Here is a 27,831-nt window from a genome sequence, read left to right as displayed (position 1 = left end):
TGGCTATCCAGAGGAACTGATTGGCCACTGTGTGAGACAGGATGCTGGACTAGATGGACTACTGGTCTGATCCAGTAGGGCTCTGCTTATGTTCTCATGTCTCAGTATTTCACCTTGAAGCAGTAGAACAGATTAAGAGCCCAGTGGGGCACCTTTAAGACCAACAAAAGTTTATTCAGGGTATGAGCTTTTGTGTGCAAGGCACGCTTTCCCCAAATACATTAGATTTCAACCTTATAGACAGAGGCTGGACAGTAAATTAACATGCAACATGATGAAAATGTTGTAAGACATGCAAAGACAAAACTAAGTAACAAGCTAAGTCTTTGCACATCTTAAAGGACCTTCATCATATTACATGTTAATTTGCTGTTCAGCCTCTGTCTATAAGTTTGAACTTTACCTTCCATTCCGATGTATTTGAAAAAGTATGCATGCACACAAAAGCTCGTACAAAGGTTTAGTTGGTCTTAAAGGTGCCACTGGATGCTAAATTTGTTCTCTTGCTTCAGACCAACGCAGCTAACCACCAGGAACTATCACCTTGAAGCAGTTCTCTTAAGAGATGAAATAAGATGAAATAAATACAGTTCTCTTAAGAGATTAAATAAGTATGAACAGTAGTTTCAAACCCTGGGTTGGTCACCACCATATCCTTATTTCTTGTCCCATTTGTGCTATGTCAGAACTAACCAGGGGTCAATCAACCTATAACTTAATGTGATGTCTGCATGCGGCCTTTGAGGTGTAAGCTTTATATGGGGATTTACTATTATATTCTATATCTAATCTCTTATTTTTAAACCCTTTTAAGAATATTGTTAAGACCTTGAGTTCTGTTATTAGAGAGTCAACATGGAATGTTTCCTTCAAGAGTTGATAAGTAGCAATTGATAAGAATTGCGATTGCTACACGCTCAGATAAAGCAAATATTGTGAAACGAATTGTTTACATTGTGCAGCATTCATTAGCATGTGAGCGATAATAGGAGAGAATTTTCTACAGAATTACTACAGTAAATGATTTTGCAGCATATCTTCATTGACTCTTCGTTTTTTTTGTCACGGATGTTGTTATTGGATTTCCACAGACTAAGTCCTGCCAACTTTCAAGTCAGGTTGTAGGCACAGCGGTAGAATCAAAGGTGCGTGGCACCGCTTTTGCACAACTAAGTTTACGTCGTCTACTACCAGTCATGGCCAGCCCCACCCACCATATTGTGACACTTTTTATTTTATTTTTTTGCTGTCAGGAGAGGGCCAGCCCTGCCCAGCAGGCAGATCAGGCAGAGATTAATGTATCTTCCAAACAGAACTGGCAGCCGAGGGCTGTGCATGACTCTAGACTCTTTGTTCAGGGCCGGTGGAGCATCTGCTAGGGCCCAGGGCTTTTGACAGGGCCAACTGCAGCTGACCCCCTGCACCATGCCATTTCTCTGCCTGCTCACCTGTGGGTCTCTTGCCACCCATGTGTCCAGCTGCGTGCAGATGGCTATGAGCATGGGCAGTGAGAGAGCTCGTGAGCAGGGCAAGGAAGGAGACACAGGCAGGAAGTGAGACGCATGGGTGAGTGAATGGGGAAGGGAGCCCCTGGGCCCCCCAAACTCTGGAACTGGCCCCGTTTCTGCCACTATACTTGTTCCCAGGGGTCATTTCGTGGAAAAAGAGGTGCAGGAGCTCATTAGCATGACTCATTAGCATGACTCATTTGCATATGCCACACCTCCTGACATCACCAGAAGTGTGTCAGAAGGCAACACCCACCGCTCAGACTCCACTGGACTGTTTTGGAGTGCTAACTATTGAGGGGGGGGGAACGTGCAGATCTGTCCTCGCAGAGGAGGGAGAGCTTGTACAGGAATAAAACTTGGTCTTAAAGGTGCCACTGGACTGTTTTGGACCAGGGGGCTGGGAGGGGGCTCTGCAACTTACCTGGCTGCTTCTTGCTCTGACTGAGGGCTGCTGGGAGCAGGGGGTGGGGCTTGTAGCATGTGCCCGCCCCCTGGGCTCTATACTGCCGGAGCTCCGCTCCTGTGCGCTCCTGCAGGAAATGACCCCTGCTTGTTCCCACACTCTGCATCCAAATGCTTCCCTGAGTCTCAAAGCCGCCTCTCACTGGTGGTAGACAGTAGGCGTGGACACTGAGACCTTCCTCTTAAGGAACTACATGTCCCATTTTTGTTTTTGGTTGTGTTTATGATGCACAATGCAGCAGAAAGGGTTTTTTTTGGTGTCCCAGCAATTTAAGCAATTGTCCTGTACTCGTGGTGTTGTTTTTTTTCTGTGTACAAGTGGCCCTGACCTGCATGGCCCAGGCTAGCCTGATCTCACCAGATCTTAGAAGCTAAGCAGGGTGGGCCTTGGACAGTATTCGGATGGGAACACCGAAGAATACCAGGGTTGTGACATGGAGGCAGGCAATGGCAAACCGCCTCTGAACGTCTCTTGCCTTGAAAACCCTATGCTGGGGTGTCAAACATGTGGCCCGGGGGCTGGATCAGGCCCGCAGTGGAACTGGTTGTCTTCTGCTTCTTCTTCCAGTTCTGCTGCTGCTGCGTCATCCTAGGTTTGCAGCTTACAGATACACACCTGAACAGCCTACTCAAGATTGCAACAGCACAGACATTTTGATGCGATAATTCAGAGCAAGAGGTGTCAGCTATCAGACACTTAAATAAACACAATATTGCAAGAGTGCTAATGTGTTAAGCATGTTTTCATTTTATGTAAAAAAAACACCTTTGTGTTTGTATCCTTTATAAAGTTTATATCTCCGCTACCGGGCAGTACATGGTATGGCCCACATGTCCCGGCCCGACAAGGTCTCATTAATGTCAGATCCGGCCCTCGTAACAAATGAGTTCGACACCCCTGCCCTACAGGGTCAGCATACGTCGGATATGGCTTCATGGCCCTTCCCACCACCATGTACAAGTGAGATATGGAGAGGCGATCTCTACATACAAATTGTGGTGGCATTAGATGTATGCAGCATTTCCCCATTCACCTTGGACTCATAAGGTGTTGAATGGTTGAACTCTATATTATTGTAATGTATTCAATAGCTGCCATTGAATGCATAATGTGTTATGAAAACATCTAATTGAAATGCTATGTTAAGCTTCGTCCTGGGCTAGGATCCAAATCCATCCAATCACATTGCTAGCCTAGGAAGCACCTAACCAATCACTTGTCAGCAAGCTCCCTGAGCGGGAACGTCCGTGATTGGTCCTTATGCATACAACCTTATTGGTTGATAAATGTACAGTAGGCGTGGCTACATTAGCCGGGAGAGTTTAAAAGCAGGACAGCTGCAATGTAAAAGCTGTTCTGGCTATCTGATGTTGATCCGTGTTGGAGTTGTGTTCGAGTTGAAGAATAAAGTTGTGTTCTTGCTGAATCACTCTCCGACTGCTTTGTTAAGTGAGTGACTTAACAATTATAATGTGAAAAACTTCAAAACTAACATTAAAAATGTGAGCTCCAGATGGACACTGTGTTCCATAATCCATGTTTCGTTTCAGATATTCACGTTGTCCTACAGGATTGCCATTTTAACTGAAGTGGGAACATTACAACATCATGCAAATATATAGTCCTAAATTTAGAAATATGTCTACATGACCACCATGTGTGGAAGAAAGTCGCCTTCTCACCACACAGCTTCCAACATTGAGGCGATATAGTTGTGGACATGTGCGAGAGTTTGACCGGCTAATGTTGCTAAATCAGTGGCCGGAGAGTGACATTCCTAACAAACAGAGAAAACTGATAAATCTGCTCTTTACAGCCGCAAAAAATGTTATAGCTAAGAAATGGAAAGATGAACATCCTCCGACCATTAATTTATGGCTATCTAAAGTATGGGAATATTTTTTATTAGAAACTGTTTCCATTTTTAACACGAGTGATCAGAATGAATGTGAACTAATGAACCCAACTGGTGAATGGTATCCAATTGTGGATAAATTAACCTTTGGATCTTTTGATTGGAAAGCGATTAGTACTGCAAAATACTCATTGTTATTAATAAGCTAGCAAACCTCTATCAGTATTTGAGAAAATTAAATTGGAGGTCTGTACACTCACTGAAATATATATGAAAAATTGTTAAGATGTTGTTTGAGAACCTGTATTTATTTGTTATGTTCTGAGTAAAAAACCAATAAAATATGATGGTTAAAAAAAAATGCAAATATATAGTCCTAGTCAAAAAGAGCAAGAATCCAGTAGCACCTTAAAAGACTAACAAAATACGTGGCAGGGTAGGAGCTTTTGGGATTTATTGCTCACTTCTTCAGGTACAGTGAGAATGGGGGTTAGTGATGGATTCTAACTGTATCTGAAGAAGTGAGCCGTGACTCATGAAAGCTCACACCCGGCCACACATTTTGTAAGTCTTTAAAGGTGCTACTAGGCTCTTGCTCTTTTCTGCTGCTACAGACAGACTAACACGTCCACCCATCTTGATATATAATCCTGGAAGATTTTTGATGTAACCATAATACTTAGGATGGGAGGCTTACCAGGGTGGTGGGGAGGGGGCCCAGAGAGGCAGAAATGGTATTGCTCGATGCTGCAATGTCATTTGGGGCCCCAAACCAGAAGGCGATGGTCTAGGAATCCCACCATTGATCAGTAGCAGGGGTCATTTCCTAGAAAAAGAGGTGCAGGAGCTCATTAGCATAACTTACTAGCATAACTCATTTGCATATGCCACACCCCCTGACATCACCGGAAGTGTGTCAGAAGGCAACACCCACCGCTCAGGCTCCACTGGGCTGTTCTGGATTGCTAGCTATTGGGAAGGGGGGGACGTGTAGATCTGTCCTCACAGAGGAGGGAGAGCTTGTACCTGAATAAAACTTGGTCTTAAAGGTGCCACTGGACTGTTTGGGGCTGGGGGGGGGGGGCTGCAACTTACCTGGCTGCTTCTTGCTCTGACTGAGGGCTGCTGGGAGCAGGGGGTTGTTGCATGTGCCTTCCCCTTGGGCCCTTTACTGCCAGAGCTCCGCTCCTGTGCGCTCCTGCAGGAAATGACCCCTGATCAGTAGGATTCCTATAGCATCACTGTGACTTGATAAGGTCACTTTGGGTTTTTGGCCACATATGATGACATGGTGCCGCCCCTTTGTTTCCTCCCACTGCTGGACTTATCAGTGGTGGGTAATGGGTCGCAGTGGTGGGCAACTGCCCGCCACCAGATGTTAATGGCAACACTAACACTGGTATATAAAAATGAGGATTTCTCTAGAAAGATCCAAATCAGGTAGTTTAATGAAGATAATATCTTGACGGCAGCCTTGAAATTAAAAGACGCCTGCTCCTTGGGAGGAAAGTGATGGCGAACCTAAACAGCATGATAAAAAGCAGAGACATCACCCTGCCAACAAAAGTCTGCATGGTCAAAGCAATTGTATTCCCAGTAGTCATGTATGGCTGTGAGAGTTGGACTATAAGGAAGGCCGAGCGCCGAAGAATAGATTCTTTTGAACTATGGTGCTGGAGAAGACACTTGAGAGTCCCTTGGACTGCAAGGAGATCAAATCAGTCAGTCCTAAAAGAAATCAACCCTGACTGTTCCCTGGAAGGCCAGATAATGAAACTGAAGCTCAAATACTTTGGCCACCCAATGAGAAGGGAGCACTCACTGGAGAAGGCCCTGATGCTGGGAAAGACTGAAGGTCAAAGAAGACGGGGGCGGCAAAGGATGAGATGGTTAGACAGTGTCATTGATGCAATGAACATGAAGTTGAGCCAACTTCAGAGGACGGCGGAAGACAGGAGGGCCTGGCGGGAGCTGATCCATGGGGTCACGAAGAGTCGGACTCGACTGTGCGACTGAACAACAACAACAATATCTTGATCTAGACACTTGGGGGGGGGTTGGTGGGACTATCTAATTATACTTCAAAGATGCTGCTTTGTGTTGTGCAATGGTTTAGATGCTACCTTAAGAAGCAGAAGGAATGTGCCAAAGAAGAAAGAAGGTGCCGAAACCTTGTGGCGCAGTTTGCTTAGCTTAGATGTCTCAGTTCTCCCTTCACTCCACCCTGCTCGAGGTTTCCCAGTGACTAATGGCTCAGCAGTTGTGATTTTGTGATGTTGCTTCATTGGATATCAATATTACAATCAGGATTCTGTCTACTACTGGGTGTTCCATTCCCACGGTAGAAACTCTATCTCTCCTAGCATGGTCGCTGCTGTGAGTTTCTTTCCTGGGGAAGTGTGTGTGTTGGGTGGTGGTGGTTTAAAACCGGGACAAAATGGCTCAGTGTACAATTAGAACCAAGCAGACTTTAAAAAAGACCTCTAGTGAAAACTCTAGGGACCGTTGTATGGTTGGCTGGGGTAAATATTAGGGAAGTGGTTCTAGGAAACTGGAATAGCTTTGTAGAACATGCTGAGGACTACGGCGAAGATCCAGGAGTTATGGAAGCGATGAGGCATGAAGTTCAGAGACAAAGGGCACGATGGGAAACTTCAGCTGGACATTGCATTGAGGAGTAGGAACCTGGAAGAAGGATAAGTGAAGAAGAAGGAGACTTCAAGAAATGTGCAGAGGAGACAAAGAACCGAAGAAATAGGGGATAATGGGAATGGGAACTAATTAAAAAAGATGCAGTATTTAGGTTAGGAGGAGCTGTGTACTATGGGAGATCAGACAGACGTTCTATGGAGGCTGACCTCCATCAGATTGTTGTGTGGGTAAAGTAGAGGAGGTGGCATGTGGACTTTTCCTGGAAGTAGAATTGAATTGCAGACTTCTGAGGTCAGTTCCCCTAGAGGAAATGGCAACTTCAGATGCCGGGCTCTACGGTATCAGTATCACAGCCCAGTTGAGCTCCCTCCCTTCCCCAAACTCACCCCCCCCCGGTACCACACCCAAATCTCCATGAATTTCCCAGTCTGGCACTGGCAACGCAGAGGAGGACCATGCATGCCACCCTGAGCTCTAGAGGAAAGGTGGCATAAAATGTAGGAACAGATGTTCTTTTCTTTCTTTTTTCCACCTTGCCCACTTTGGCCTCCTCCTTAACCTGCCCATGAGACGGAAGAACAGTCCAGAGCAGGTTTTAGATTAAATCATAGATGCCACCTGAAGATTGTGAAATTTTGGGATTGATGGATTGCTGATTTTAAGCTGTGTTTTTGTATGTTTTAATTTATTGTAAATCGCCCAGAGCCCTGCGTACTCAGAGATGGGGCGATTCAGAAATTTAAATCATCATCATCATCATCATCATCATCATCATCATCATCATCATCATCATCATCATCATCATCATCTGTATTTCAAATTGCTTCATGTTAGGGTTTGCAGGTCTCACCTTTCATCTGGCAGGGGGCTCCTGATTCTTCATCGGGACTCTTCTGCACATGCAGTGTGATGACATCACCGGTAGTGACATCATCACACTAGGGCTGTTGTGTGGCAACGCTCTAGCGCACTGGTTCCCAACGTGGGGAATACCGCCCCCAGGGGGCGCTAGAATGATCCAGTGGGCTGGAACCATCCAGGTGCAGATCCACAAACTGCATCTTTTTGTCCACTTCTTGAAGTTAGATTTCCAGGGGGGCGCTGAGTAATTTTTTTCTGAAAAGGGGGCGGTAGGGCAAATAAGTTTGGGAATGCTAAAGACTGGTGTTTGGGGCAAAAACTCTATGGTAACCATAGAGTTCCCCCCAAATGCTAGAGTGCTGCCGTGCAATGGCCCCAGCATGATGATGTCACTACCGGTGACATCATTGCCTCGCAGCGTCCCTACAGGATGCTGCTGTTTGGGGGGGTGGGGCTTCCCCCGCTGTCCAGCTGGCTGGTGTTGTATTGGGCCCGCCGATATCAGGGTATCCGCTGGCCCCACTGGGGGGATGGCAACCGTACTTCATACAGTATTGAATTGTAAGTTCTTCCAATTGTAGGTGGTGGCTATTATTATCCTAGAAGAGCTTATGGTGAGCTGTGGCTTCCCTGAGGCTACTTGCCAGTTCATCCAAGAAGCGAGAATAAAATCAGGGACTTCTTGGTTTGACCCTCTGTCTTTTACAGTGCCATCCTAAGAACAGTTGTTTCCTTTGAAACCAACTGAAGTCAATGGGCTTAGGACAGCGTCGCCAGTTCTTCCGTTATGGCACGAGACTTCTTGCCTTCCACTAGCCCTTCCTGCTATTGCTCAGCTGGGCAGCAGAAGCAAAATGGGGAGAATGGGAGGCGACCGGCAGCGTCCTGCTGTGGATGACATCACTTCCCCCATAACTGCAAGAAACGTCACCATGTTGCTCTATGTTTAAGCCATAGAGTTTTGGCCAAATGTTCAGAGGTCGATTCGGGGGGGATCACAGTTCCCCCAGGTGAGGTGCGGGGGGACGGGGCACAGGATGAAGCCCCGCCCCTGCATCCGGCTGCCCTGCTTCCAGCCCTCATTCAGCCAGGAGGAGGCAGGAGAAGAGGGAGGGTAAGTTGCTTCCCCCCCGCCTCTCCCCACCCCTGCCTGCCTGGGGCCAGGGAGGGCCTTGGCGGGGCTTCCTTGCACTCCTGCCGGCCTTGCAGGTCCACCGCCGGGCCCCTGATGTCAGGGGGTGTGGTATATGCTAATGAGTTATGCTAATGAGTTCCCCTAGCTCTTTTTCTACGAAATGACCCCTGCAAATGTTAGTCTGCTACTGGTGACACAGCGACATCACTTCTGGTTATGGTGGAAATGACATCATCAGATCGCTGGTGATGTCATCAAGTCACTGGTGAGCCCCCTCCCCGTAGTCTTCCAGTGGAGGTTGTAAATCTGCTTATGGTTGCGTTGTTAGTCCTTATACAACACCACTTCTCCAGGAAGCTATCCAGTTTTGACTCCCTGTGGGTCAGGAGCCGAGAGGACACAGGGAGCAATAGGAGGCTTTACCTTTCAGAATTATATAGAAGAGGAAGTTATTCCGGCTGTGTATTCTGTCCTTGCGGGAACAATTGCAATCTGGCAGCCCCGAGGGGATACAGAGGGCCTTCAACCTATTCCGTGTAATTAATTAAATATGTGGGTGTGAGGTAGGTGCTGATTTTCACACTGGTTTCAACTAACCAGCCAATTCAGTGGCTGCAGCCTTCTAAAGTATGGGTTTAGTCATTAAGGCCAGAATCCAGTGCAGAACCTGTCGGGGTGCAGAGAGACCCCACCCGTGACCAGCAACGGCTGCGGGAGAAGGAAAAGGAGACACTGGGAGTGATCCAGCTGGCCAGCCTAGTAGCAGGCCGCTTCAAGGCTGCCCGACGCTCCGCCAAGCTGATTGATGGCTCAGGGGTGGCGTGAGGGCAGTGGGGAAAATGGCGTCTGCCAGCCTAGTGCAAGGACTGGAGACAGCCACTCCTCTGGCCTCCTCAGGGGCAGTTCTCCCCATGGGGGAGCAGAGAGCGGAAGGGAGCATAAGTGACCTGTCAGACTTTACTTCATACTTGCTTAATTTATGGGAGGGGACAAATGTCCCTGCTGTCAGGAAATATCTCATTTCTTATAGGTTGGTGGCAGCCAAGACTTTAGTGGCTAGGCATTGGGGAAATGCCTCATCAGTTATGTGGTTTAATAGCTCAAAAATGGAAAAATAATCAACCCACGTTACACTGTTGGCAGAATAAACTCTGGGAACACCTTATATATGGCAAAATAGTTTCTCACCAGAAGTCATTTCGAGCTGTTTGGTTTCCTGCAGGGCTATTTTTGGGCAGGAACGCACAGGAACGGAGTTCCGGCTGGCTCCTGAGTTGGCCACGCGCAGCAGGAACTCATTAGCATAATAGGCCACACCCAACAGCAGAAACTCATTAGGATTGGCTACGTTAGGGGTGTGTGGCCTAACATGCAAAGGAGTTCCTGCTACAAAAAAAGGCCCTGGGTTTTGACAACAAACAGGGTAAACAGAATAAGAAGCAAAAGGTGGGTGTGGCTCGATAAGCACACTTCTGGTAACATGGGGGTGCGGCCTAATATGCTAATGAGATGTGTCATCAGGGGTGTGGCCTAATATGCTAATGAGTTTCTGCTGGGCTTTTTCTACAAAAAGAGCCCTGGTTCCTGTAGTAAAAGTAAAAAAGCTGAAGTTCTCCTTCAGAACAGTTATTATCAGGATTTGTTATATTTCTGATTTTCAGTGTCTGATGTCTCCTTCTAAATGGAATGTATTAATGTTGGTATGTTTTTGGGATATTGAGGGAGTGTAGTTGACACTTAATGCGGCTAGAAGTTATACGTCTGTTATTGTTGTACTGTGTTGAAACTTTTTTAATAATAAAAACACTTATATTTTAAAAAATGTGGTTTAATAAGTTACGGGAAGACCTGGTCATGGACAAAATATCAGAAGCAATATCCTTGGCAGTGGATCCAGAGTTTCATTCAGATTTTTTGGAATGTTGGTTTCCCTTTCTTGAATACATGGAAAGACATAGTACGCTGAAAAAGGCACTTCCAGATAATTTGAAGGTTACAGCTATATCTTGAATAGCTGTTTGGTTTTATTGCTCTTGTGGGTCTTTTGTGTGTTTTTAGTTATGTTTTTATTGTAGTAGTTTCCTAATAGTATGTGCTTCTCTAAATTGTTGCTATATTCATTTAAATTTTTAAAAAGCCTTCATAAGTTGGGAAGATACAGGCCGATGAGAAGGTACCAATCTCTTGACACTGAGCTCAGAGGAGGGGAGGTGGGAAGGAGTATCCCAGGGTGCCTTTCACCTCCTTCCCTCTCTTGAGAGCCAGTTTGGTGTAGTGGTTAAGTTGTGCGGACTCTAATCTGGGAGAACCGGGTTCGATTCCCCACTCCTCCACTTGCACCTGGCTGGATGACCTTGGGCAAGCCATAGTTCTGATAAGAGCTGTTCTTGAAAAAGAGCAGTTTCTGTCAGAGCTCTCTCAGCCCCACCTGCCTCACAGGGTGTCTGTTGTGGGGAGGGGAAGGGAAAAGAGTTTGTAAGCCACTCTGAGACACCTTTGGGTAGTGAAGGGCGGGGTATAAATCCAATCTCTTCTTCTTCTTCTTTTCCTCCACAACAGACACCCTGTGAGGTAGGTGGGGCTGAGAGAGAGCTCTGAGAGAACTGTCCTTGAGAGAACAGTTCTGACAGAACCAATGCTCCCTCTAAGCTGTGGAGTCTTGTGAGCAAAAATTCTACTTTGTGAGCTACTGGCATTAAAGTTGTGAGTGAGCAATTTGGCTGCTGCATAAATTAGTTTGCTCTGGAGACATCCTTCCTGAGCCAAGACAAATATGTGTGAGCCAGGGGCTAAGAAACTGTGAGCTAGTTCACACTAATTCAGCTTAGAGGGAACACTGGACAGAACTATGATTTGCCCAAGGTCATCCAGCAGCTGCATGTGGAAGAGTGGGGAATCAAGCCCAGTTCTCCCAGATTAGAGTCCGCGCACTTAACCACTATACCAAACTGCTGGGGAGGGGGGTGTCTTTAGACTTTCCTTCCCACGGTGCCTAGTCCCAGTGAAGTCAATTTGTCTAAACAGCTTCACTCGTAATGGACTGTGGTATTTATTAATATGTAAGACTGACAGGTTATTTGGTTGATTGCCAGAACCACCACCATGGAAGCCATCCAGATTGCCACCACCGCTTTTGCAGTTGACGTATTCAAAAAACTGAGTGAACAGGATAAACTGGCCAATATTATCTTCGCTCCCCTTTGCACTTCGACTTCTCTGGCTCTCGCATATAAAGCTGCTAAGGGTGACACAGCGGCCCAAATGAAGCAGGTAAGTGTTTTGATTTGAATTTGGGAGGTGCAACTATTAACACTGCTCAGGTTTTTTTGTAGCTTTGATCCTTGGTAAGATGAATTGTCCCCGTTACATATATTAAACAATACTTCCTTATGTATATATTTATATGTTAAGCAGGAGATTATGGCAGAAGTTTGGCCTAATTTAGCAGTAGATATCCTCAGGGAACTACCGGATGGAATACAAGAACAGAGAAGGACAAATGGTGCATGGCTGTGCCCATTTTTTTGCCTGTGCAAACTGGGTGGCAAGGGGGGGTGTCATATAGCCTAGAATTCTTTCTTAAAGAAGCTGACATTGCACATATGACTTCAGGGTCTTTTAAAATACACACCTTCACTTTTTAATATTTTCCTGCAAACCAGGGGCTTCCTCCTGTTTTGTACCAAAAGTACTCCCTTCTGCTCGTAGCCCTATTGTGTGGATGTTTTGATCGACAATCTGAGGCCACTGTTCAGAATTAGATATAACAAGAGGTGGGCCTGCAGGACACATAGGGGGGGATCCCATATCCTCCCCCTTCGCTGAGGCTGGTCAGGCTCCCAGCCCCACCACCTACCACAAAGCCTGCAGCCGCCAGCATTCTTCACCACTGCACCCAGGTCCACAGCTGTGGCTGGCGTCTGCTACCGCTGCATCCAAACCCATAGTGGCAACTGGCATTCTCTGCTTCCTCTTGGAGCCGCAGCACCTGGTGGCAGTCACCACCACCGCTCTTGGGCTCAGAGCAGCAGCCGGCATCCTTCTCTGCTGCGGCTGAAGCTGCAGCAGCTGCCGGCCTTCTCGTTCTCCACACCCGGGTCCACGCGGTTGTGGGTGTCTGGCGTACTGAGCCCGGAGTAGCTGCTAGCATTGACAAGGAGCTCCGGTGGTTCCCTGTGTTGTTCTGGGCATAAGCAGAACAACCCCCCCTTTAATTTTTTTTTAAATTTGATTTCAGATTTTGAAGAAAGATCTGTTCAGCCTCCATGTGGCCTCAGTCTGTGGATTTGTGTATCTGCAGATGGCGGCCACACATGGCTAATGGTATATAGATGGTAACATGTTCCCTTTTATTTGGCTTGATTGTACTGGAAAAGCTGTACTTTCAGAAATCCATGCTGGAAGCTGTGTTTAATCTGAAATGTTATTGCTTAACAGGGCCTTCATCTAGAAGATGTCAAAGATGTTCCATTTGGCTTCCAAACTCTAACAGCAGATACCTCCAAACTTAGTTCTTTTTATTCACTGAAAATGGTAAAAAGGCTCTATGTGGAAAAGTCCCTAAACCCAACTATGGTAAGCCACTAAGAAGGAATTAACACTTTCCTGAAAGCCAGCCTATTGACCATTGCGATCTTACACTTCACTGTGAATATAATTTTTATAATTGTTATTGTTACATAATATTTCGTCTGCATTAGGTATTACGTTTCAATACAGTTCTCTTTTTTACAATTTAGTGCAAAAGTTGCATCAAAAGATTACAGATTTTCTGTCAACATTCACTTCCTACCCACATCTGAAAGCAAGTAGTATGTTATTACTATTCATCTCTCCCCTAATATGATTTAAGCATAATGAAGGCAAATAATTTAGAGATGGTACAGCACAAGTGGCTAAGAGAATGGACTGCGATCTAGGAGGTCTACAGTTCTCAGATCTCCTATTCGCCATTGACTCACTAGATGACCTCAGACAAGCTGCTCTTTCCGGACTTCTGCCAGGAACTCACTAGGTGGCTTCAAACATGCAGGGCTGGCTCACTCACTAGGCAAACTAGGCGATCGCCTAGAGTGGCCTGGCCCTTAGGGGCACCAAGCTGCACCTGGCCCCGTAGTCTGGGAGTTTCTTGATTATTTGTGTTTTTCATTCTTCCTAAAATGCATTTATTTTTGAAAATTGGTGGGTGCATGGGGGTGGTGGTGGCGCCAGAAGGGATCCTCGCCTAGGGTGCAAAATAAGCTGAGGCCAGCCCTGCAAACATGCTGCTCGGTCCTAGCCTTTGTCATCAACTCAGTAGGTGGCCTCAGACAAAAATTGCTTATTCGCAGCCTCTGCCATCAACTGGCTTCAGGCAAGCCTTTCTGTCTCAGCCTTAACCTCCTATTTTCAGTAACAATACTGGCCTACCTTCCCAGGCTGTTGTAAAGATTACAGTGCAAATTATGTACGTACAAATGCCAGGACAATACATGCAGTGAGTGACTGTTTCAGTACAAATGGCGACTGCCATGTACCAGGAGGGTTTTAGAGAGCACTAACACCCAGCACACACAGTTGGATACCCCTGAAGGCAATGTCTGAAAAGGTCTGCAGATAAACTATCAATAGATATGAACTCTGATCGAAGCATAACTGTCCACTTTCCTCAAATCTTAACCATCATCAGTGAGACTATATAAGGGTAGGAGGGGGTTATTTGTATTGTGAGTTTATTTCAAGGATTTGTATCTACTCACATAAGGTTCTTGAAGTTCTTGTTGTGGCTGCACACATGACAGTGTCCCTTTACTGATTAAAAGGGTTTATGCATTCCACAGTCCAACAGAAATCGGAGTAAAGTACTTGGTTTGAATGATTATGGATTCGCTTATGCAGGGCTCTTTTTGTAGAAAAAGCCCTGCAGGAACTCATTAGCATAATAGGCCACACCCAACAGGAGAAACTCATTAGCATATTAGGCCACACCCCTGACAGCACATATTAGGCCACACCCCCATGTTACCAGAAGTGTGCTCATCCAGCCACACCCACCTTTTGCTTCTTATTCTGTTTACCTTGTTTGTTGAAGAAAACCCAGGGCTTTTTTGTAGCAGGAACTCCTTTGCATATTAGGCCACACACCCCTAATGTAGCCAATCCTAATGAGTTTCTGATGTTGGGTGTGGCCTATTATGCTAATGAGTTCCTGCTGGGCATGGCCAACTCGGGAGCCAGCCGGAACTCCGTTCCTGTGCGTTCCTGCCCAAGAATAGCCCTGCGTTTATGGAAATCAGTGGGATTCAAGGCATAATCAGACAATTTTCAATAGAAATTAATGCTGAGGATTGGCACACGCCAATAGCTTTCCCTGCTATCATATGATTCTGCTTCTGTGAAAAAGAATGTCTAGATCGAAACAGTCATCTTAAATTGAAAAACATCAACTATGGCTTTGTGGATCACAGACATTTCACTGTCCATGTATAATCAAAAGAACGCAAAATTATATTTATAATCTATATGATGTGGTGTGACAATGTAGAAAGGTCTGGAAAGCTCACGCAGCAGTATCTCAGCCTCTTCATTTCTATTCCATATGACTGTTTGTGTCTTTTATAAGTGTCTTATGAACATGTTCAACGAAGCATCTTTAATTAAACACTACAGGACAAAGCCTGGCCCCACCAAACATTAATCAGAGTGCACCCTGTATATTTTAGCACTGTATTTCATATTTAATTTATATCAGACTTCAGATTTCCATAAAAACAATCCGTGCCAGTTGATAAATGAATATTCCTACTGAAATTCTTTAGCGCTGAAGAATATTAATCACATTCTGTGTGCATGGAAGATGCATGAGGATATGATTATATATGAAGTCATACAGGTCTGGTGTAATCCTTGTGAAATTGAGGATATAATTTTGTATGAAGTTGTGTAGGTCTGGTGTAATCCTTATGACGTTGATATAATTATGACCACGAGGTTCATACCAGACCTGCACAATAGGTGGACCACCAGCCTTCATTCTGGCCACCTACGAATTACAGCAGCCTCAGTGTCTCACTGAATTTTCAGCTTTAGCTGTCTGCCTGAATATAAAAAAACCTAAGAACAGCTATGCTAGTTCAGACCAGCATCCCATCTAGTCCGGCATCCTTCCTGGTTCACACAGTAGCCAACCAGATTTTCCTAGGAGGCCTACAAACAGAAAGTACAGGCCAACGCCTCCTTATTTTATGGCTATCTCCAGCATTAGCACTCAGAAAGTTACTGCTTGGGACTGCTGAATTAAGGAGTTTTTCATACTCATGATATGCCACAATTCATGACTGGGGGGATTGCAGTTAGTTTAACAGATCACAATTTTTGAAGGTCTAGAGACCACAGGAATTGAATATATGGCATATTGCCCAGATTTCACCTTTTTGATACAACTGGTACCATTGTGCTATTTTCTCCTATCATGGAAGGATTATGAATTGGGTATTGTTCTCTGGACTGGAGGTTTGTGTGTGTGTGTGTGTGTGTGTGTGTGTGTGTGTGAGAGAGAGAGAGAGAGAGAGAGACCCATGACAAGTGAAAATGGACAATGAAGTTCAAAGGAGACGGTGCAATGACATACTCGATTTTTTGATATCATACACAGCATATTGAGATATTGAGCCTCCCAATGGGATCTACTGTAGGCTGTAATAATCCTATTATCCCAATGGGATCTACTGTAGGCTGTAATAATCCTATTACTGCAGGCTGTAATAATCCTATTAGAGATGCTATGTTTTTTTACAGTCTCTGGCAGGCCACAAACACATGAGATATAATAGGATTTGTCAAGCTTCAGATATGACTGGTGGGCTGCATTCATCTCGGGGGTTGCAAGTTGTGCAGATATTCCAGCCATTAGCTGGTTCACAAGTGATCAGTGAGAGGTAGGCTTACCAGCCTCCAGGTGAGACCTGGAGATCTCCCACTTTTACAACTGATCTCCAGCTGACAGAGATCAGCTCCCCTGGAGAAAATGGCTGCCCTCTCCTGGATCCACCCCCCAAAGTCTCCAGGTATTTTCCAACCCAGACCTGGCAACCCTAGTGAGAGGAGCCTTGTCAGTGGTTTGCCAGGCTGCCACTAACAATAAAAGAAGCTGGCTGGGAGGACTTCTAGGGGCTCTTCTGCACTCTCGTTTTCATCACTTGTGTATCCCTATTGATGTTTTTTTTTCCTTTTCTACATGTGTTTTATTTCCTCTAGGGGTCAATTTGATACTATATCTATGAATGCCTGGCATATTTCCCTAAAGATTTCAAGTGTCGGACATACAACGATGTAATATCGAATTGACCAGTAGAGGGAGCACAACACATGCAGGAAAGAAAAAGAAAACCGAAGCAAAAGGAACACATAATCTACAAAAATGAGGGTGTGGAAGAGCCACAGCTATGATTTGATGTTCCCATTCAAAGATGTGCTTGAATAAAGAGATATATTCTACTGTTGGTTCCTTGTAGGTTAGAATCACACAACCATTTTGCTCCTGCCATAAAAGTTTTTTTTTTAAACATCCAAGAGAGATCCATAAAAAGCCCAATACGCTCCCCCCTTTATTAAACCAAGGTCCTCATCGTTGAAAAAGAAATTTTGATTTATGGTGGAAGAAAAATTGCTATATAAATCTAGCTTCTTTAAATGAGATCAATCCCATTAAAGGTTGCCTCTGTAAGCTTGAAGCCTAGAGGGCTACTGCACTGTGTTTGGAATTTTATTTTCCCAGGATACACCAGAACTTAATGTTTCTCCTTCTGTTTTTCAGGAATTTACCAGTTCTGTCAAAAGACCCTTCCCATCAGAATTGGAGCTAGTCGATTTTAAAGACAAAACAGAGGACACCAGAATACAAATCAACAAATCTGTTTCTGACTTAACTGACGGCAAGTGCATCTTAATCGACCAACCTGCTTAATGTTGTCAAAAAGTGAATTCTTCCATGATTGTACTTTCAAAAAAAAATGTATATATTTTGAAAGGCTTGTATCTTCAATACTCAGAGAGCTCAGAGTAGCTAGCAACTTCAAATTAAACTTCCCAGTTAAAATAACCTATAAAATGCTTCCAACCACACAAATTGCCATAGCGAAAACACATATCCGTATTGTACTGAAATATTATTTTGCCTGTACATAGAACTGCCCAGTGTAGTAGTTAGAAAGCATGACTTGAACCTCGGAGTTCAGATCCCCATTCAATCATGAAGCTAGCCAGTTACATTCACAGCTTCAACTAACCACCTGAGGTATTTTTGCACCTCAGGGAAGACCATGGTTGTGGTCAGACTGGCACGTTGGCATGGTTTGGGCGTGCCACTAATTACGCCATTGCATTTTGTGATGGAGATTTTTGATCAGACTCCCACCCTAATTTGGCCTCACCGCGTTCTTTTTCCATGGTTGACTGTTCAAATTAGTGCTGTGCGTCAACCACTGAGCGCATGGTCTGGTCTTATATTTTTTCAAAAATAACAACTTTGACTTTTTTGGAGAACATTTCTTGGGTGCTCATGTGTGCATATGCACATATGTGCTGCCATGTTAAAAAAAATACAGCAAAACTGGAACTAAAGGTTCACACTTAAAAACAGTTTGAGCACACACTGGGGGACGTTCAGTCATTCAGAAATGCGGGATCAATGCATGGGGATCTGTAAGCACCTGATTGTCTCTGGTGGCTATTTGCTCCATATCCAACTGGGAGCGGTGGCGCAGGCAGTACGACGCCTGCGGTTAACATCAATAGTGAACAGCCACAATGGCTGTTCGAATCCCCACCGCGGCCGGGTTGAGCCCCCGTCCCCCGTCCCAGCTCCCGCCAACCCAGCGGCTCTAGTAATAACAAGAGGAATGGGTACCTGCCATAGGTGGCAGGGGGCACCCTCCTCCTGGCTCTGTGCCAGGAGTGCGGTCGGCGGCGGCGGCAGAGAGAAATGAGAGAGGCGGCGGTGGCGAGAGACGAGAGAAAATTGGCGGCGGAGAGAGTCGAGCGATCCAGGGAGGCAGCGGCCGGATTGAGTGGAGGTGGAGCCAGAGCCGGAGCGACGCGGTGACGTGGGACGCAGCACGGCGGGAGCCGACAGGACGTTTGCCGGAAGCTGCACCTGAAAAAGCAGCGGCGCTCCGAAGGAGAAAAATCAAGAGCCTGCTTGGACTTGGTCACCAGCCATCCGGATTGCCGAAAAAAGAACGAGTCCGCCGGAGAGGAAGAAAGATTATGCCGCATGGGTGCTGGTAGGATATCCCCTCCCCAAGAGAAGTGTGGCCCTAGCTAGGTACTAACTATGTAGTAGTTCGCTGTAAACCACTCTGAGACCCATTAGGGGTCATGGGCGGTATATAAATCCCATGTAAATAAAAATAAATAAATCATACAACGGGGTGAGTATGACTGGGGAACGGCTGCCAGATGTGGATGTGTGAACGAGCCCATTTAATCCGTTAGGGTAACACAACTATATCGGGCCGAACTGCCCATCTGACCACAGTTGATGTGAAGTAATGAGAGGACAAAGCAAGGGAGAGAGGAGGGGTCAGGGGGCAGCTCCCAGGTTAAGACAAAGAGAGGCATCCCCTTCAAGGAAATAACACCTATACACACCTAGAAGGATGTAGCACCCCCCAATGTCCAGGCATGCTGTGCCTCTCACTCCAACAGATACATCAGAATTAAGGTAGAATCAGTGCCTGATGTATATTTCTTTACTTCATTTAGGAAGATGATGCTGAAAATATTCTGTGATATCATGACTCTTAATATGTATTACAATAGTGAGCTTGGATATTTTTCTCAAGAGGAAGATAGGAGATTTCTTGTTTGCATTTTTTTTTTTTGCTGGCAGTCTGTAAATTTGCTGGCAACGGGCAACATCAAGGCCATGTTGGATCAGGTCAATGGCCCATCAAGTCCAATATTCTGTGTCACACAGTGGCCAAAACCCAGGTGCCATCAGGAAGTCCACCAGCAGGGCCAGAACTCCAGAAGTCCTCCCATGGTTGCCCCCCAAGCACCAAGAATACAGAGCATCCTTGCCCCACACAGAATGTTCCATCTATATGTTGTGGCTGATAGCCACTGATGGACCTTTGCTCCATAAATGTATCCTATCCCCTCTTGAAGCTGTCTATGCTTGTAGCCGCCACCATTTCTTGCAGCAGTGAATTCCATGTGTTAATTGCTCTTTTAGGTGAAGAAGTACTTCCTTTCATCTGTTCTAAGCTTACTGCTCATTAATTTCATTGAGTGCCCATGAGTTCTTGCATTGTGAGAAAGGGAGAAAAGTACTTCTTTCTCTACCTTCTCTATCCCATGCATAATTTTGTAATTTCTCATCTTGTCCTGGAGTCCTGATTTGAACTGGGATCATGCAAACAGCTATTCATCTTTAAAAATGCAGGGAAGATCTATGTACTTTGTCTAGTTTGAACTTCATGATAACTTTAAGCTAGTAGAATTATCAGCACTTGTACAGAAGCTTTAGTACACAAACGATGTGCTGGTGTTCAGTGCCACCATACTGTAGGAAAACAACATACAGAAAACATTCTTCTGGGAAGGTAATGAGATGCGTCACCCTGGAGACATATATGTGTGTGTGCTCACTTAGGCAAATAGCTGAAGTGGAAGCGGAAGTTTGTGTTTCTCTGACATGACGACCACTTGTACGAATAGCACCAGAAACTAAAGATTCCCTTGGGATATGCAACACCCCAAATTCATTATTTCTGTCGGCTGTTGTACAGGTTTACTGGGCCTGAACATTTGATTTATTCATGCTCGATTGCAACAATTGCTGGGAAGAAATATAGACTCAGGTCCTACGGAGCACAAGAGGACCTGCTTGGCATAAATGATGACTGTTTTGCCTCCCTCCTTCAGCTGTAGTCTTCAGTCCCCCCCAATATTGTGCCTAACTTGGATCAGTGGACCCCCAGGAACATTACCGGGGGGTGTGTGTCAGAGAGGGGATGCAGTGAGGGGGGGGAATCAGCAAAAATTGCACTCCCCCTCTTCTGCAATGGAAAGGATACTCAAGATCCAAGCCAGGGTAAAGCGAATGTAAAACTATCTGGGTACTTAATTAGGTTTGTTTTTATTATTTATTTTTTTACTAATAAATAAATACCTGCCTGAACTGAAATTCTCTAGAAGAGTTTAACTTTGTCCTTTTCTTCGATTTATTGTAACTGGGGTAATCTTTCAATGAAGCTCTATTTCCATTCGGTCTACAGGTACAATGGAGAACATTTTGGTCGAGGGGACCGTCAATGACCAGACAAAGATCCTTCTGATAAATGCAGCCTATTTTACCACAAACTGGATGAAGAAATTCCCCGAGGAGCAAATCAAGGAATGTCCTTTTAGAATAAGCAAGGTACGAAAGGATACAAGCCCTCCCACTAAGAACAATGCAATTTGCTAACGTTTGCCGTCCATGGATGATCAGAACAGAATGTCAAAATATGGACCTAAGGTTTCACCACACTTTGATGTCAAAACATAAATGTAATATTATACTGAAGGCCTTACTTACTGCTATTTATATTTATTTATTTAGTGATTTGGTCCCTAATGGGGATCTAAGGTAACTTACAACATCAGTTTCCACTCCTGGTTTGATCCTCATGACAAGCCTATCAGGCAGGTTACACTGAGAGAGGTTGACTGTCTGAAGGTCAATGGACATTCAGACCTGGGTCTTGCAGATCCTAGTCCAGCTCTCTAACCATTCCATCATGCTGGCTCCCGTATTTCTTGCAACATATATATTCAATAGGGTTGCCAGGTCCCCTCCTCGCTCTGGCAGGGGGATTTGAGGGGCGTTCTGAGGGTGGGCAGGGATGCTCCCACGCCCCACCCCCCAAGAGTGACCACCCACCCGGCCACCCCTCTTCCCTGATTTAAAGGGTTTCAGCTGGTCAGCAGGGACCACATGGCCTGCTGATCAGCTAGGTAAAGGTTCCCTTGCTCGAAAGCCAGTCGAGTCCGACTCTAGGGTTGCGGTGCTCATCTCCGTTTCCAAGCCGAAGAGCCAGCGCTGTCCGAAGACGTTTCCGTGGTCATGTGGCCAGCATGACTAAACACCAAGGCGCACGGAATGCTGTTCCCTTCCCACCGAAGGGGTACCTATTTATCTACTTGCAATTTCTTGCTTTCGAACTGCTAGGCTGGCAGGAGCTGGAACTAGAGACGGGAGCTCACTCCGTCATGCGGCAACCCGGGTCTCGAACTGCTGAACTACTGACGTACCACAGCCTGCAGTTCAGCGTCTTAACCACTTGAGCCACTGCAGCTCCCTAGACCAGCTAGACAGCCCTTTAAATCCAGCAAGAGGGAGGGGGAGATTATGGGTACAGGCTCCACTTGTAAAAAGACATTTTAAAAGTCTTTTTACGGGACTGGATTGAAGTCCCCAGAAGTGGGGGAACCCCCTCCCAGACCTGGGGGCTCGCAACCCTAACATGCAAAGATATAACAGTTAGTTGGTAGATTTTCCCAGGAAGCTCTCTTAGGCTTCCCTTCCTCCTTACACATGTTCTCGAAGTACAAAGGTAAAATATGCTGGATGGGGAATCATTAACAATCTGTATACTAATAGCCAAGCCTGCCAGATCTGAGGATACTTAAATCTGTTGACTGGAGCTGTGAACGGGCATGATGGATCTTTCTACAAACCTGAAAAATGCCCCAGGTTTGCAGAAAAATCTGAAATAAAAAATATATATATTGGAGGGGTTAAAAACCCCCTAAACCATAAAATGACCACCTGGAGCTTTAACAAACAGATTCTCTCTGTGGCTGTTGCTAGGCAACCCCAGCATTCTACGCTGGGTTTCTCTGAGTAAAAGGGAGGTGGCTGGGCTCTTTCCAGGGCTGTTTTGGCATTTGAAGGAGGACACCTTAGGGCCAGGCCTTGCTAGAGTTGCCAACTCCAGGTTGGGAAATTGCTGGAGATTTTGAGGTGGAGTCTGGAGAGGGCAGGGTTTGGGGAAGAGAAGGGCCTCAGTTGGCTATAAGGTCACAGCCCTCCCTCCAAAGCAGTAGTTTTTGCCAGGAGAACTGATCCCTGTTGTCTGGAGGTCAGTTGTTATTCTGGGATATCTCCCGATCCCAATGGGAGGTTGGCAACCATGGCCTGGTAGCATCCACTAGGTGACTTGATGGGACCTGATCTGCAGATCTCAACTAGACCTAGCTGTTCGCCACTGTTCAACAGCAGGCACCGCACAAAAGCCAGTGTGATGTACTGGTTAGAACTTCAGAGTAGGGTCTGGAGGATCCAGACCCTCATCTTCCCGTGGAAGCTTACTGGGTGATTTTAGATTAGTCACATACTTTCAGCCTAATCTACTTCACAGGATTTTTGTGAGGAGAGGAAAATTATGTAAGCTGCTTTGGTCCCCACTGAGGAGAAAGGCAGGCTATAAAAGAAGTAAATACACAATACAGCTGAAGATGGGAGGCAGATAAAAGGTAGGCTGGTGAATGGCTGAGAAGGAGAGAAGGAAGCAGGGAAAAGGGAGAGGATTGGGGTGTGGCCTGGAGGAGGGAAAGAGGAACTAGTGTGAGGCAGGGGATACAGGGGAAAGTGAGGTCCCCCCCCAAGTCCTTGAGGGTCCTCTCCTATGCAAGTGGGCCTGGCCCAGTGGCCACAACCACACAACTGGGCCAGAATTTTCCTAGGTGAAGACAGATAAATGTAGGTTGGATGCTGGGTGGAAAGGAGAGGAGGAAGCAGGTAAAGGGGAGAGGTTATAGAGGTTTTCAGGAAAGGACAAGAGGAAATAGTGGTGGAGGGGGAAATGAGATGCCTCCTGCAAATCCTTGCAGGTTCCCACTTGTAATTAATAATAAGCAAATTCTTTGTTCTTAACAGACTGAAACCAAACCTGTGGAGATGATGAACTTGGAAGCCACGTTTTGCCTTGGTTACATAAATGATTTAAAAACCAAGATTCTGGAACTCCCCTGTCATAACAAGCACATAAGTATGCTCATCTTACTGCCTAAAGATATTGAGGATGATACTACTGGCTTGGAGCAGGTAGAAAACACCAATAATTAATTTAATGAATAATTGCTTTTTTTGTTGTTGTTCAGTCGCACAGTCGAGTCCAACTCTTCGCGACCCTATGGACAAGATCTCGCCAGGCCCCCCCCAAAATTAGAAAACCTATTAAAAGTTACAATACACATATAGTACAAAGAGAGCAGATGAGAGAGATGTATAATAAAAAATTTCAGCTAAAGGACAGCTGAAAAATAGTAGCTTTATAAACTTTTCAGGGTTTTTTTCTTTTCTTTTCTGGCAGCTAATTCCAAAGAATAGAAGTCATAGATGAAGAGGCTGTTGAAAGGTTCTGGGAAATGAAAACCACCACCAATAATGCCTGTTGGTCAGAAATTAGTGACCAAGTGGGTTCAAATGGTCTGAGCCGAGGCTCGTGTGCGCTTTCCATAAAAAATACCCTCTGACACCAAAGAGTGGCAGGGTGTCAACTAGGGTTGCCAGACTTCAGGTGGGATCTGGGGATCTCCTGCTTTTACAACTGATCTCCAGCTGATAGAGACCAGCTCCCCTGGAAAAAATGCCTGCTTTGGAGGGGGGACTCTATGGAATTGTACCATGCCGAGGCCCCTCCCCTCCCCTCCCCAAACCCCGTTCTCTCCCGGATCCACCCCAAAGTCTCCAGGTATTTTCCAACCCAGACCTGGCAACTCTAGTGTCAACTTCGCCCCCCCTTTCTTGGGCTTGGTTGCCATGGGGACGTGTGGGGTGAGAAGAATGTACACTTTTGTTTCTGGCCTCTTTGCTGTTATCTTCCTCGGCCCAGACATGTAACTTTGAGCCCCAGTCCAGACTGGTGTCCTCTTTCCCCTGGGAACTATAGGCTATTATTTAGGTGGGCCTTTAGGTTAGGTGTGATTGGCCCCGGGCTATTAGGGTCCTGCTTGATTTAAGTATAATTGTTGCTTTGCGTGCTTTCCCCCAGTTCTAACATCTAACACAGAAATGTTAAGAGCTTGGATCCTATCAGTGTCTCAATAAACTTTTTATTCCTTTGAATGACTGTTGTTGGGAACTGATTTCTCCAGGGATCTGACAAGAGGTAGGCTTTCAGGTGTGCTGAATCTAGAACATTAAGGGTCAAGATGAGCACCTTGAATTGAAATCATAAGCAAACTGGTAACCAGTACAGTGAATTCCAGATTTAGATATGGTCATTCTGCCCATTTAGAAGATGTCTTTGATACAATCGAAGAAGAGTAAGTAAGATTTAGATATGGCCATTCTGTCCATTTAGAAGATGTCTTTGACACAATTGAGGAAGAGTTACGTTCTGCATCCAGATGCTTGATATACTTAACAATACTGTGTTTAGATGTAAGCACGTTTATTCATATCTATTTGGCTCTTTGCATCTGGTTGTTATGTTCATAAGAACCCTAAGGTGTAATATCGTTTGTGGTTCTACACCAGCAAAATGCTACATCATCGGCTCACGTCATAACAAGTTTCTTTTCAACCAGGTGACAACAGACATCACAAAATGCAATTTAGTAGTGGCTCTCCACAACTTTAAATAGAATTGTATTGGTAGATGAGGGGAGAGGGTGTAATAGCACCACAGCCAATCAGGCCTGCCCAATTTGTGATCTATGCAGTCATCAAGTATGAATAATGGTTTGCCAGGTGCTTGCTGACCCCACTGTATTTGCTACCCCTGTAGGAAGGAAAAATAGGAGCTTACTGAGTCCCTGGAGGGCAGCAAACAGTTTTTAAAATTCCCAAAATGCCCACAGTCTCAACACAGTTGTGGACTCCTGTTGTATACAGTCATAGCTAAGTATACAAACAAGATTAGGGTATTAGATAACTGCACTGCACTAAATTGTCCAAAAAAACATTATAGGTCTTGCCTAGTTTAAGGCCAGTTGTACTGATATTCTAATCGTCTTACATTTTCAGCTCGAGAAGGAGTTCTGTCCAGAGAAACTGCTACAATGGACCAATCCCAGTGTGATGGCCAACACAAAAGTGAATGTGTTTATGCCCAAGTTCAAGCTCAGTGGGGAGTACAATTTGAAGCCTGTTTTAGAAAGCCTTGGTATGACCCAGATGTTTGATGAGGATACATCGGATTTCTCTGAAATGTCGGAGACCAAAGGGGTGGTTCTGTCAAAGGTTATCCACAGAGTCTCACTGGAAGTAGTAGAAGAAGGGGCAGACTCCCGAGATGTGCCGGGATACCGGATCCTACAACACAAAGATGAATTTAGAGCTGACCATCCATTTATCTTCTTCTTTAGGCACAACAAAACGCGCAGTATTGTTTTTGCTGGCAGATTCTGTTCTCCTTAAACACGATAAAATCCAGATTTATAAATATATATATACATTACTTCCCTTTTTCTATAAACCTTTGAAACCAAGTATTAAATTCTGAAAGGTAATCCTAAAAGGTTTCATTGTTCGAGTAGGATATATGATTTCATATTTCATATGACGCTCTTATTTGAACTAGGTATTCAAAGTGGATATGTGTAGTTTTCTTCGGCAGCATGGAAATTGTGTTTTGCATTTTGACTTTTAAAACAGTGCAGCTAATTTCTCCCTCGTCCAGGGTAATTGTTAGAATTTGGGGGACAAAACTCCAAATGACTGCAACAGATCTTTAAAAATCTACGTAGCTAGAACACCAGTATGTTACTGGAACCATTACTGGAATTGTACAAATCTTACGTAGGATCAAACTAAACAAGGAGGAGATCACAGATAATTTGGCATCTTGTAAAGGTAAATTCTGAGTTGAAGGCCTGTAGGGGTTTAATCTCTCACTTTCTTATGGTTTTGTCTAATGGAAGTCCCCCCCCCGTGCTCCTATTAGCTTTGTTTTTCTTTGTTCTCTCTCTCAAGGCTGTGTGTATGTGAGAGAGCGTGATTTTAGTCAACAGCCTGGGTACTGAATTATCTTTCCTCCCCTATGTGGCCTCCCTCTAAATCAAGAGCCTTTGTTAGCTCCATTCGGTTCTAATTTTTGGGCTCAACCCATGCATAAGGGGACTATGGCACTTCCTATGAGCTTCCCGATAGGCGCGGTCACCATTTTGTAGTAAGAGGGCAACGCACAAATTTTACCACTTCCATACTCGTGACTGGATATCCAGATATTTGTTTTGTCTATTTTTGGTCGATTCATGCACAATGGCAACCTCAAGTACTGGAAGGATTGTGAGTTGTGCAGTTTTTCCTTACACATTTTTTGAGGGCCACAGTTTTAATGACTAACTAAGGCTACTGAGAAGATCCGGTCATACCTCTCTCAGTATCCCATCTGTTTTGACCCTTCAGTGCTGTTGTCAATAATGGGAAAGACTCTTTCAAAAATGAAAAGCTAGTAATTATTGTGTAATTGATCCATATTCAAGTTACGTATGGTAGCACTGTACAAAGTTTTCTTTTTTGTTTGCTGTCTCCCTGCTGTTTGTTTGATATTCAGATCACATATAGACATTCCTAATAAAGCATTGCAAAAACCACATGTCTTCTTTTATGTTGAAATTTGGGCTTGGACTAAAAATGCTTTCCTATTTAGAATGAGGGCAGGAAGCATTGCCCTCTCTCGGATTTGGGCTGGTGACATCACACAGCCAAATCCGATTGGCCACAGGGCATCATCAGGAAGTCTGTTCAGAGTGAGCATGACACTTACTAAAGGAGCAGTGAACAGGAGTGGATAAACACAAAAAAGGAGACGGTTTTGGGGAATCTTATAGAGAGAAAATTGTGCAGGCCCCATAATTCCTCTTGAGTAAAACATATTCAGAGGTCCATCAGTGGCTATTAGCCACAAGGTATAGATAAGGACTCTGAGGCAAGTGATGCTCTGTCTTCTTGGTGCTTGGGGGGGGGGGTCAACAGTGGGAGGGCTTCTAGTGTCCTGGCCCCACTGGTGGACCTCCTGATGGCAGCTGGTATTTCTGGCCACTGTGTGATACAGAGTGTTGGACGGGATGGGCCTTTGGCCTGATCCAACATTGGCATCTCTTATGTTCTTATATTCACCCCTGAATATTTCGCAGGGTCCTAAACAAGCTACTTTTACTAAAAAAAGGGGTGATTGGTAAGCGAGGTAAGCCAATATTGTAGGTTTGCCAGGTCTGGGATGGAAAATATCTGGATACTTTGGGGGTGGATCCAGGAGAGGGTGGGGTTTGGGGAGGGGAGGGGCCTCAGCATGGTTCCATGCCACAGAGTCCCCCCTTCAAAGCAGCCATTTTCTCCAGGGGAGCTGGTCTCTGTCAGCTGGAGATGAACTGAAAA

The 27,831-nt window shown here is 45.2% G+C and overlaps 1 protein-coding gene across 1 annotated transcript in view; it reads left to right on the top strand.

Annotated features, from left to right (window-relative positions):
* Window positions 1–27,042, top strand: part of SERPINB5 (serpin peptidase inhibitor, clade B (ovalbumin), member 5) — a 28,702-nt gene extending 1,660 nt beyond the window's left edge. Inside the window, exons 2-7 of the mRNA XM_015408532.1 lie at window positions 11,570–11,747; window positions 12,915–13,052; window positions 17,272–17,389; window positions 20,738–20,880; window positions 23,383–23,550; window positions 25,477–27,042. Coding sequence (XP_015264018.1) covers window positions 11,580–11,747; window positions 12,915–13,052; window positions 17,272–17,389; window positions 20,738–20,880; window positions 23,383–23,550; window positions 25,477–25,869 — 1,128 coding nt within the window. The 5' untranslated portion in view covers window positions 11,570–11,579 and the 3' untranslated portion in view covers window positions 25,870–27,042. The remainder of the gene's footprint in view (window positions 1–11,569; window positions 11,748–12,914; window positions 13,053–17,271; window positions 17,390–20,737; window positions 20,881–23,382; window positions 23,551–25,476) is intronic.
* Window positions 27,043–27,831: the final 789 nt, after the last annotated feature.

Source organism: Gekko japonicus, unplaced genomic scaffold (assembly GCF_001447785.1).
Source record: "Gekko japonicus isolate JY-2015 unplaced genomic scaffold, Gekko_japonicus_V1.1 scaffold1186, whole genome shotgun sequence".
NCBI lineage: Eukaryota > Metazoa > Chordata > Lepidosauria > Squamata > Gekkonidae > Gekko > Gekko japonicus.
The sequence above is the reverse complement of the archived record's forward strand: the minus strand, read 5'-3'. Positions and strand labels throughout refer to the sequence as shown.